Raw genomic sequence first — 12,083 nt, 5'->3', positions numbered from 1 at the left:
GGCATCTGTTTCTTCTGCCAGATGTGAAGATTTTAGATGTTATTTAACATAATTTCCTTGGAGACTAGAAATCTTGGATCAGCCTCTAATGACTAATACCTGTCTCTTTAAAATGGTGAGTGGTAGCTTTAGTTAAACTGAACAGAATAACAGTTTCCTGAAACAGACAGAGGATGGCAACTTACTCTACAACAGCTGCTCATAAAAAACGTTTTAGCTGTTCTTGGTATAAATTCAAAGACTGAGAAATGTAAATTTTTTGTTAATCCACATATGTTCTTTATCCTTCAAAACCACTTTACATATTTACCTAAGGCTTTTATTGGCACCAGACTCTGACAGCTTAGGTCTCAAGTTACTCTTATTGTTCTGGCCTCCAAACAGATCCACAATGATCCCACCCAGCTTCAGGGAGTCAAGTGTCTTCCCTGAATCACTGTCCTGAATTTGCCACCAAAGACACCCAACATAAAACCAAACCAACAAGTGTTCGGCTGGGCAACTCAGTCCCACAGGCAGGATTGTTTTCAGCTCTACGTGAGAACAGAAGCTCTTCGGACTCGACCTCGCCACAGGCTGCTCAGGAATTTCACGTCCTCTAAGATGAGTTTTTGAAATAGTCTAGCAGATGCCAACATTAAACTGAATGTATGAAACAAACTGTCAGAGAGTGGGTATATGCAAAGAAAAGAGGGGAACGCTTCACTGTGATCACATATCTCACCAGTAGTGTCTTAAAGGTTGACATACTGAGCTACTTAAATATGAGTGTTCCTGCTGTGACAGGGGCTTACTATGTATGGTGGTGATCTTAAGCACTGAATGACAAAATGTCAAAATGATTTGCTTTCATTGAATCCTCTGCTCCATCAGCGCCTGTTACTGCAGTTTTGGAGCGCGTTTACAACAAGCAGCAAAGCACAGGAGCAGCGGCCCCCAGGTCCGACAGGCATATGGAAATATGCAGGGGTACCAACATCCCCTACCCAGCATCGCCACCATGTCTCCAGTGCATGTCAAGCCCACACAGGCCACTGGAAGCAGAACCATCCAGCACCGTGCCATCCCAACCACTTGGGCAGCCCCAGGGAGGTCAAGGTAACTGGACCCCCACCGGGGTCCAGCTCAGTCCCCGCAGTAATCAGTTTGGCCGGAACATCCCCAAGAATGCCCCCAACCCTTTCGGAGCCCATCAGGTTTGCACTGATTCATGAAGGCCAGATTTGTAGAATCCAGGTCTAATAGCTGTCATGTCGATCAGTTCTCACACCTGATGTGTGGCTCTTTGCAGCTACTCCAGAGTTACCATGGGCCTCTTGGCTAATTCTCTGATTGATGCAGTCTATTGTTTTATAACCCAACTCTGCTTTACACTTCTCCACAACTTTCTCCCTGACCTGTCTGTTGTGTTCCTGGTCTTCATGATGCTGTTTGCTCTCTAATGTTCTCTAACGAACATCTGAGGCCTTCACAGAGCAACAGCATTCATATACACACAGGCCGACTCTACTTTGTGTTAGTATGTCACATAATATCCCAATACATTGACGTTGATGGTTGTAATGTAACAAAATGTTGAATAGTTCATGGGGTATGAAAAGTTTTACCCTATAGTAGCAGTGGGTGTGTCCAGATGGAAACTACAGGTCCTTCTCAAAATATTAGCATATTGTGATAAAGTTCATTATTTTCCATAATGTCATGATGAAAATTTAACATTCATATATTTTAGATTTATTGCACACTAACTGAAATATTTCAGGTCTTTTATTGTCTTAATACGGATGATTTTGGCATACAGCTCATGAAAACCCAAAATTCCTATCTCACAAAATTAGCATATCATTAAAAGGGTCTCTAAACGAGCTATGAACCTAATCATCTGAATCAACGAGTTAACTCTAAACACCTGCAAAAGATTCCTGAGGCCTTTAAAACTCCCAGCCTGGTTCATCACTCAAAACCCCAATCATGGGTAAGACTGCCGACCTGACTGCTGTCCAGAAGGCCACTATTGACACCCTCAAGCAAGAGGGTAAGACACAGAAAGAAATTTCTGAACAAATAGGCTGTTCCCAGAGTGCTGTATCAAGGCACCTCAGTGGGAAGTCTGTGGGAAGGAAAAAGTGTGGCAGAAAACGCTGCACAACGAGAAGAAGTGACCGGACCCTGAGGAAGATTGTGGAGAAGGGCCGATTCCAGACCTTGGGGGACCTGCGGAAGCAGTGGACTGAGTCTGGAGTAGAAACATCCAGAGCCACCGTGCACAGGCGTGTGCAGGAAATGGGCTACAGGTGCCGCATTCCCCAGACCTGGGCTACAGAGAAGCAGCACTGGACTGTTGCTCAGTGGTCCAAAGTACTTTTTTCGGATGAAAGCAAATTCTGCATGTCATTCGGAAATCAAGGTGCCAGAGTCTGGAGGAAGACTGGGGAGAAGGAAATGCCAGAAGTCCAGTGTCAAGTACCCACAGTCAGTGATGGTCTGGGGTGCCGTGTCAGCTGCTGGTGTTGGTCCACTGTGTTTTATCAAGGGCAGGGTCAATGCAGCTAGCTATCAGGAGATTTTGGAGCACTTCATGCTTCCATCTGCTGAAAAGCTTTATGGAGATAAAGATTTCATTTTTCAGCACGACCTGGCACCTGCTCACAGTGCCAAAACCACTGGTAAATGGTTTACTGACCATGGTATCACTGTGCTCAATTGGCCTGCCAACTCTCCTGACCTGAACCCCATAGAGAATCTGTGGGATATTGTGAAGAGAACGTTGAGAGACTCAAGACCCAACACTCTGGATGAGCTAAAGGCCGCTATCGAAGCATCCTGGGCCTCCATAAGACCTCAGCAGTGCCACAGGCTGATTGCCTCCATGCCACGCCGCATTGAAGCAGTCATTTCTGCAAAAGGATTCCCGACCAAGTATTGAGTGCATAACTGTACATGATTATTTGAAGGTTGACGTTTTTTGTATTAAAAACACTTTTCTTTTATTGGTCGGATGAAATATGCTAATTTTGTGAGATAGGAATTTTGGGTTTTCATGAGCTGTATGCCAAAATCATCTGTATTAAGACAATAAAAGACCTGAAATATTTCAGTTAGTGTGCAATGAATCTAAAATATATGAATGTTAAATTTTCATCATGACATTATGGAAAATAATGAACTTTATACTAATTTTGAGAAGGACCTGTATATGATCGATGGACACGTATGAGGTTGTTCCCAGTGCTTAACTGGGACTGATTCTAGATTTCCTCTGGTGGTGGATTAGGGTGGAGAGAGACAGTTTAACTACAGTATTCCTTTGAGCAGATGCCCTAAGATCATCAGCTTAAATCTGATTATTATCCTTGTTAATGTTTCAAAATCCCAACCAGCTGACCTCTGATCTGATCGGTCCGAGTGGTGCTGTGAAACATTAGTCACACAGCCTTTGAAGCTGGGATTTATTTTAACACTATCTTGTAAAAAGCCTGACACGGTGGAAGAACTGACTCTGGAAATGACTTTTTTTTATTCTGTGAAAAATATTGCACTGGCATACCTAAACATGTTGGTTGATAACAAGACACTGAGTAGTACTAACCCCACGTTTTATTAATGTTCAAGCTCAAGGTTTTCAGTTTTTTTTTTTTTTGCTTACCAATTTCCCCAGAAACAAACAGGAGCCTGGTTCTGGGTACGAACAGTTGCGTTTCGTAATTTCTTGGACAACTAAAGATTTCGATTAATATCCTTTGGTCACTTTCTGAATGGAAAAGTTATTCTATGACTGATAAATGTTATCCATCAACATGAGGTCACTCAGTTATTTTGGTTTGATCAGGGATCAAGATCTCTCATATTTAATGAGACTCAAATTGTCCAAACTGCTTTTTTGAGGTCTTTAGAAAATAATGAATAAATGAATTCCATTGTACGTGAAACTTGAGCACTGGATTAATATTTATTTCCACAAATGAAAAACAGCCAACCCAACTATCAATGACATGCAATAGTTAGCTAGGCCTACAGTGTATTGTTGAGGTAAAAAGGGATGAGATGGAAATGCACAAGTTCGATATGTGTGTATGAATTGGACTGGAACTAGCTTAGTAAAAAAAAAAATATATATATATATCCTAAAAAACAGTTTGTGCTGCTAATGGGGGCTTTTGCTTTAATTCAACACTTACATAGTGGAACTCATTGTGTCTTTTTGTGCACTGGGGGTCAGATTTAAATGATCTCAGAAGCTTGCATAAGAAAAACAATCATGTTCTAAACCATAAAACTAAAGAATAGAAAAAATGAGACTCTCATAGGCTGAGTTGTGGCTGCATTTATTCAGGTATGTAAATGTATAGCATATATGATTTAGTAATTATTTTTAAAAGGTTCATATGCAACGTTTTACCAATAGACTGATGCATTTATTCTCTACAAATAACGTCTCTCTCACATATACACAGCAGTAAGCTAAGCACTCTCTCCTAAATGAGACAATATCTGGAAACTGGAGTAGCTTGTAGACAATGGAAAAGAAATAAGGATCTGTGAGGCAGACAGAACCAGACCCATCTCTCTGTACGGGGGTCACACCCATTTGTTACGTGCTTCGGGAGCAAATTATCCCCAATTTTAGTGACATTTCTGCAGTTAAATTAAATTTCCAGGATGTATTTCAGCTTTTCTGTCAGTATAAGCACAGGAGGAAAAACGATGTAACAACTGATCCAAGGACTTTTATTGGTCAAGAGGAAAACATTCAGTTTTGTCATCTCTATAGCAACTGATATACACAAACTTATGCATAATATGAATGTTTAATATTTTGCCTGCATAGCTATATTGAGATGTCTAGACATATTCTTGTTCTGGGAACTGCAGAGCACACTCAAACAAGGCTAAATGGAAATGAAGCAGCTGCGTTGCTAACACACCTAGACTAATGCCTTTATTTTACAAGATGAATGTAAGTAAAACAAGAGAAACTGAAAAGCAGAAGCTGCTCATTCATTAGGCAGAAATCCACCTTTTATAATCCGATCCATTTGGCTCACAGCACAGAAAGCCTGAGTGGCTCACGAGGCAGCAAGTGATGGAACTTTCACTTTTATTTCCCATCAAACCTTTGTGTTAGCAGTGTTTACTGACTGTTAGCATACATTTAGCACACAGAACATCCCTGATTAAACCTACTCAGGTGAATTTAGGTTGGTTCGATTAAAATTTATTTTTATCACCATATTTCTGCAGGTTACTTGGATTAGTGCCGAGTTGGGAGGTGCTAGCCCCATGCAGGTCTCTGTTGTTAAAACTGGTTTCTGCGACTCACAAACACATGCTACTGCTGCAAATCTGAGGTCACAGGTCACGTTCAGACACAGCATATGGAGCTGCCAGTCTTGTTGACAGAGCTGTCGCAGCTGACAGCACCCCACCGTGCAACATCCCCCATGTTCTGTTTCTCCAGTTATTACATGCTGGTTCTCCATGGGAAGTTGTAAACTGTGCTGTTTAATAAGCCAAAACCATTATGACACTTACAAAATAACAAGGTGGGAAAGAGTAAATCAGCACTAATCTGAGTCAGAGGTTCACGGCACTTGGTTCAGATCTGATGCGTTTGATCCATTTTGGAGTAAAATGACAGAACATTTCTCTGTTTTCCCAAAAGATCCTAACAATTCTACACACAAGATGCAATGTATCTAAAAATATTCACACCCCTTGTAGTTTTTCTTGTCAAACTACAACCACAGATGGGAGGTTTTATGTGACAGACCAACACAAAGAAGTGTATAATTGTGAACCAGAAAGAAAATATCTGGTTTTCACATTTTCAAATGTGTACGTTTTCCTCCCTCTGTAATTTGATACTACTGAATGAAATCCAGAGCTGTTCTGTAAAGATACAGGCCTCAGAGGTTTGTTAGAAAACATTAGTGAACAAACTGCATCATGAAGAGCAAGGAACACAGCAGACAGGTCAGGGAAAAGTTGTGGAGAAGTTTAAGGCAGGATAAAGGTTAAAAAACAACAACATTCCAAATATGGAATGTCTCTTAGAGCTCTGTTCAAGCCATCATCTGAACATGGAAAAATAATAGTCCAACTGCAAACCTACCAGGACATGGCCGTCCACCTAAAGAAGGCGCTCAGGGGACACTACGTGAGGCAGAAAACTAACATTACCACAGTGATACATGGTTCTGGCAGCATCATGCTGTGGGAATGCATTTCTTCAGCAGGACCAGAGAATCTGTTAAAAGTTGCACTGAACATATATAGAGCTCTTCAGGTCATACTGATCCCACAACATGCTGGTCATTCACACAAAAACGATTGAAGATAAGACATTTATACACATCAGTAGGCAAGTTGGTATTAAGGACCTTGTACCAAAAGACACATTAACATATAGCATGGGTAGCTGGAATCAGACTACTACTCTCACCCTGTGCTGTGATGCATGTTATCACATTCCTATGTGATAACCATCTAATACTTATTGATAAAACACCATTTCATTTTTCTTTACAAACTATACATTAGTTTATAAACAAGAAGGACCCGAAAATAACCACCAAAATAAAACATGGAGTAAAGTTCAAGTTCCTAAACTCCACAATTAGTTAACAGACAATCTGAAGGTGAAATACACTTCGATGTGCCTTCACCAGGTTAGAAACAGCAGCTGGGATTGTTGTGCAGCGGTCATCTTCTGACCAAAGTAACAGTTGAAGAGAAGACCACTGTCAGTTGAGTATGCAGGCATTACATTTAAGTATGGATGTGTGATATGGGTATTAAAGGTTTACTTTATATTTTGTTTTTTAATTGTGATAATAAAAGATTTTTTAGATGATTTTGAAATGTCTTTGTGGCAATGCATCTGTCACTGCATCCAGTCAGAGACACAAAATCAAAAGCTGCTCTAAAAATAAAACTTGCTCATCATAAAGTAAGCGAATTCAGTGCACATGGTACATCAAATACAACTGTACTATTGAACAGTACACAGTAATTGGAGTCGATCATATTTTCAAATATACTGGTAACAATCCCCACTATACTATTAGCTTTTAGGATACGCAAACATCATCAATCAGCGTGTAGTATGATAAATCCCAATTCTTTTGACAAACAGTTTTTCTCAATGACAATAAATAATACAATAGGGGCTGCACGGTGGCGCAGTTGGTAGCACTGTTGCCTTGCAGCAAGAAGGTCCTGGGTTCGATTCCCAGCCTGGGGTCTTTCTGCATGGAGTTTGCATGTTCTCCCCGTGCATGCGTGGGTTCTCACCGGGTACTCCGGCTTCCTCCCACAGTCCAAAGACATGCCAGTTAGGTTAATTGGTCACTCTAAATTGACCTTAGGTGTATGAATGAGTGTATGCTTGGTTGTTTGTGTGTTGCCCTGTGATGGACTGGCGATCTGTCCAGGGTGTACCCTGCCTCTCGCCCATAGACTGCTGGAGATAGGCACCAGCTCCCCCGCGACCCACTATGGAATAAGCGGTAGAAAATGACTGACTGACTGACTGACAATAAATAATACAATAGTTACCCATACCTACCAAGTCAACTAAAAGACGTAAAGTGGCAACAAACAGCACTTAGTACTGATACATGTTTACCAACCTATTATTACTCACTTTAACTATATTGTCCTTCTGAAGAGGATCTCAAAACCTGCCTGTCCTTTGAAACTCCCAACTTGGAATCACTGTGCTGGTTACTTATTATGTACCTGCAACTTGTTACACTTTACATTGCAATTGGCTTCACAAGAGCACAAAGATGTAGGTTAATCAAAATCTATATAGTAATTGAAATACTCAATAGTATCGTGATAAGTTGTTCTGATATTGTGCAATCCTATTTAACATTGACCTATTCTATAACTATAGACGGTGGTAGAAACAAAGTGAGGAGGACAGATTTAATATTTCACTCAGAGGTTCTCCATAGTCAGGTTAACAGGAGCCTCGGAGAGAACATTTCCCTAAATCACCAACAAAAGCCTGCCCACACACATGGAAAATCCCATAATGTCAACAAATGTATATAAACCGGTTTCCAAGTCCATCTGATGAGCGTCTGATGAGCAGGACCGAAAAAATAGCTATATGTCAGCAATAAACGGCATCATGTATTCAAGAAATTGACATGAGTCAGATATGGAAATGGGCTAAACTAACATAGTTGGAAAAAACAAAGAGAGGGCGGACAATAAATAAAACTATAACAAAAAACAAGAGCTCTGTGAAAAACCTTGCGCCATTAAAGGAGAATTACCGACGTGTTTATGACAAAAATCTGCGTCTTATTGCAGCCGTTAAATGTATTGGCTAGCTTAGTCGGCGCTAGCTCCGAGAACATTTCACGGACTCTTCAAAATAAACATGAGCTATTTTTGCTCACGTCTTAATGTCAGTAGTTGTTACTACAAGAATATTTTAGAGACGTACAAGGTCGTTCTGATTAACAAACCTAACAGTCCCCAAAACAATGGATGGGAGCGTAATGGACAGCTAGCAGACTGACCTGACAAACAATTCAAACAAAGTCAGCCTGCTCGCTAGCTCAACCTGCTAACTTAGCTTGCCAACTCATAAATCCGCGTAACAACATTTATATCTCTTAAATTCTCCTTTGCTCGTAGTGCATAACAGCACTGGAGTTTTTGCTATAATGTCACACACAGGATGAATCCAGTGTACTTAGGAGCTTATTTTTTTTTAGGGTGGTGCTAGACAGACAGGCCCAAAACTAACTGCAATTTTGGAAAGAAGAAAGGCTTCGGTATGCATAGCAAACCGTGGCAGACCAATGTGAAAACACGAGTGTCAGCCACTATAAAATATGTCCACATAATGTCACAACACTCACGGCGATGTGGTTAAAAAGAATGGATAGAAAGGCCGGCTAATGGGAGAAAATAATGTTATATTTAGCTAGCCATCATGCTAACGTGCTTCCATCAAGCTTTAGTAGGCAACGATGCTAACATCATCCAGCTAGTTCAGTCAGCATAATGCAAATAAAATAATTCTTACTTACATTCATTTAAAACCTCCACCAGCTCGGCGCAGTTTTCACACATTGTTCATGAAGAGGACAACTGAGTGTATCTACTCAAACCATTGCACTGAAAACTGTTGTTGAGTAGCAGTTAGTTGTTTTGGAGATAAAAAAAAAAGAAGGCCCAGTGCAGGGAGTGATTGTTGAAGGTTACTCCACTCAGTGAAATCTAAACAGCGGAGTGGAGGACGTGCTCTGCATCCGAGGAAAGATGATGAACACCAAATAGATAAGAGGCACTGAAAAGTAGAAACCGACACAGTCACCAATCTGAGCGTTAGTTGAAAGAAGACTCTGCAGCCATGTTGAAAAAGGAGGGGAGGGGGTTCGATACAGCATGTAGGTAGCTCGGGAGTTTTCGTGCTAGGTTCTTCAGTTCGTTTTGGTTCGGCGGTCTCGCGATATTTTCCAAACGTAATCCATCTTCGTCAGGTGATCTCAAGGACATTGTAGATACTACATAGCACTTTCCATAAAATAATTCAGACTCACTTTAGATACAGTTTGTCTCCTACAAAACAATATTTCATTGTCGTTTTTTCTTTTTTCACGCTGTTTCGTCCTTACACATTATTAAATCAAGATCGAATCAACGATCTAAAAAACAAGCTTCACATATCGTTAGCCTCATGCCTCTGCTGACATCACATAAGGCAACTAGAGTTGACTTCAGGACCCGCAGGTGTATTTTTCTGTTTGTCATTTTCACCTGTTTTAAATCCAGCTCCTTCAGAGGGGTTTACTTGGATTCTGTTTGAACACAGAAACATTAGAGCTGTATTTGAAAACTAATTTGAGGTAAACTAGACAATCATAACACATTAAGAAACAGCATGTGAAGAGGACCAGGGCAGAATTGGATAGTGTTTCAGAATCCATAGCTGCATCTCAATAGAATATCATTGAAAAGTTTATTAATTTCAGTAAAATGAAATTCACATATTACCTTGATTTATAGGTCTTTGCAATTTCTTTTTGTATTTTAAGTCCACCCTGGAAAAACATCAAACATTAAAAGGTAAAAAGTATAAGATACATCCTTATCATGGTTGACACGCCTCTTCAACATTGCATGGCGGTCGGGGACAGTGCCTCTGGACTGGCAGACTGGGGTGGTGGTCCCCCTTTATAAGAAGGGGGACCGGAGGGTGTGTTCCAACTACAGGGGGATCACACTCCTCAGCCTCCCTGGTAAGGCCTACGCCAGGGTATTGGAGAGGAGAGTCCGACCGATAGTCGAACCTCGGCTTCAGGAGGAACAGTGTGGTTTTCGTCCCAGCCGTGGAACACTGGACCAGCTCTATACCCTCTACAGGGTGCTCGAGGGTTCATGGGAGTTTGCCCAACCGGTTCACATGTGTTTTGTGGACCTGGAGAAGGCATTCGACTGTGTCCCTCGTGATGCCCTGTGGGGGGTGCTCCAGGAGTATGGAATCGGGGGCCCTTTATTAGGGGCCATCCGGTCCCTGTACGAGCGGAGCAGGAGTTTGGTCCGCATTGCCGGCACTAAGTCGGACCTGTTCCCAGTGCATGTTGGACTCCGGCAGGGCTGCCCTTTGTCGCCGGTCCTGTTCATAACTTTTATGGACAGGATTTCTAGACGCAGCCAAGGGCCGGAGGGGGTCTGGTTTGGGGACCAGTGGATTTCGTCTCTTCTTTTTGCAGATGACGTGGTCCTGCTGGCCCCCTCTAGCCAAGACCTACAGCATGCGCTGTGGCGGTTCGCAGCCGAGTGTGAAGCGGCTGGGATGGGGATGGGGATCAGCTCCTCCAAGTCCGAGGCCATGGTACTCGACCGGAAAAGGGTGGCTTGTCCTCTTCAAGTTGGAGGGGAGTTCCTGCCTCAAGTGGAGGAGTTTAAGTATCTCGGGGTCTTGTTCACGAGTGAGGGAAGAATGGAGCGGGAGATCGACAGACGGATCGGTGCAGCTGCCACAGTAATGGGGGCGCTGTGCCGGTCCATTGTGGTGAAGAGAGAGCTGAGCCGAAAAGCAAAGCTCTCAATTTACTGGTCGGTCTACGTTCCTACCCTCACCTATGGCCATGAACTTTGGGTCATGACCGAAAGAACGAGATCACGGATACAAGCGGCTGAAATGAGCTTCCTCCGTAGGGTGGCCGGGCACTCCCTTAGAGATAGGGTGAGGAGCTCGGCCATCCGGGAGGGGCTCGGAGTAGAGCCGCTGCTCCTCCACATCGAGAGGAGCCAGTTGAGGTGGCTCGGGCATCTATATCAGATGCCTCCTGGACACCTTCCTCGGGAGGTGTTCCAGGCACGTCCCACCGGGAGGAGGCCCAGGGGACGGCCCAGGACACGCTGGAGGGACTATGTCTCTCGGCTGGCCTGGGAACGCCTTGGGCTCCCCCTGGAGGAACTGGAGGAGGTGTCTGGAGAGAGGGACGTCTGGGCGTCTCTGCTGAGTCTGCTGCCCCCGCGACCCGGTCCTGGATAAGCGGAAGACGACGAACGAACGAACGAACCTTGATTTATTACAGAGGGTGTATTGCAAGTTTCTATTTCTATTACTTTCCATAAATATGGTTAATGGCAACCCAAAATTCAGCTTATGAGGAAATGAAAAAATTTTGAGGGAGAAACATAGCCCTACTGAAAGTACATCAGGTACTGTAAAAAAAAAAATCACTCAATACATGGTTTGTTCTCCTTCATAAATGCATTAGTCCTGCTACAGTATAATGGAAGCTCCGGTTTCTCAAATAGCAGCATTCAGCTCATCTGTATTGTTGGATCTGGTGACTCATCTTCCTCTTGACATTACATAGACTCTAGGGGTTAGGCCAGGTCAGTTTGCTGGCCAATCCAGCAGTCATTAAAGCAGTCACTCCACCGTGATTACTATTGCCAGTTTATCATCTTGATTCTTGTGATGTCAACCCAAATGCAAAAGAATTGGCAGTTTTTTTTAACTATGAGGAATCCTGCAGTGTTACTTTATTACCAAGCTTTTTGTTAGTGAAAATTTGCTAGTGGGGGAAAAAAGAACATTT

General features: G+C 42.5%; 1 protein-coding gene across 5 annotated transcripts in view; it reads right to left on the bottom strand.

Annotated features, from left to right (window-relative positions):
- The window catches only part of usp34 (ubiquitin specific peptidase 34), an 86,886-nt gene extending 77,490 nt beyond the window's left edge, over window positions 1–9,396 (bottom strand). For 3 of the 5 annotated variants that reach the window (XM_047365207.1, XM_047365211.1, XM_047365212.1), the window contains exon 1: window positions 9,054–9,395. In XM_047365207.1, the coding sequence (XP_047221163.1) occupies window positions 9,054–9,096 (43 nt within the window). In that variant the 5' untranslated portion in view covers window positions 9,097–9,395. Of the gene's footprint in view, window positions 1–9,053 lie in introns of all 5 variants that reach the window. The other 2 variants (XM_047365210.1, XM_047365209.1) reach the window with 1 other exon arrangement.
- Between the last annotated feature and the right edge of the window lie 2,687 nt (window positions 9,397–12,083).

Source organism: Girardinichthys multiradiatus, chromosome 5 (assembly GCF_021462225.1).
Source record: "Girardinichthys multiradiatus isolate DD_20200921_A chromosome 5, DD_fGirMul_XY1, whole genome shotgun sequence".
Classification (NCBI taxonomy): Eukaryota; Metazoa; Chordata; class Actinopteri; order Cyprinodontiformes; family Goodeidae; genus Girardinichthys; species Girardinichthys multiradiatus.
Note: the sequence above shows the minus strand (reverse complement) of the source record. Positions and strands in the feature narration are given on the sequence as shown.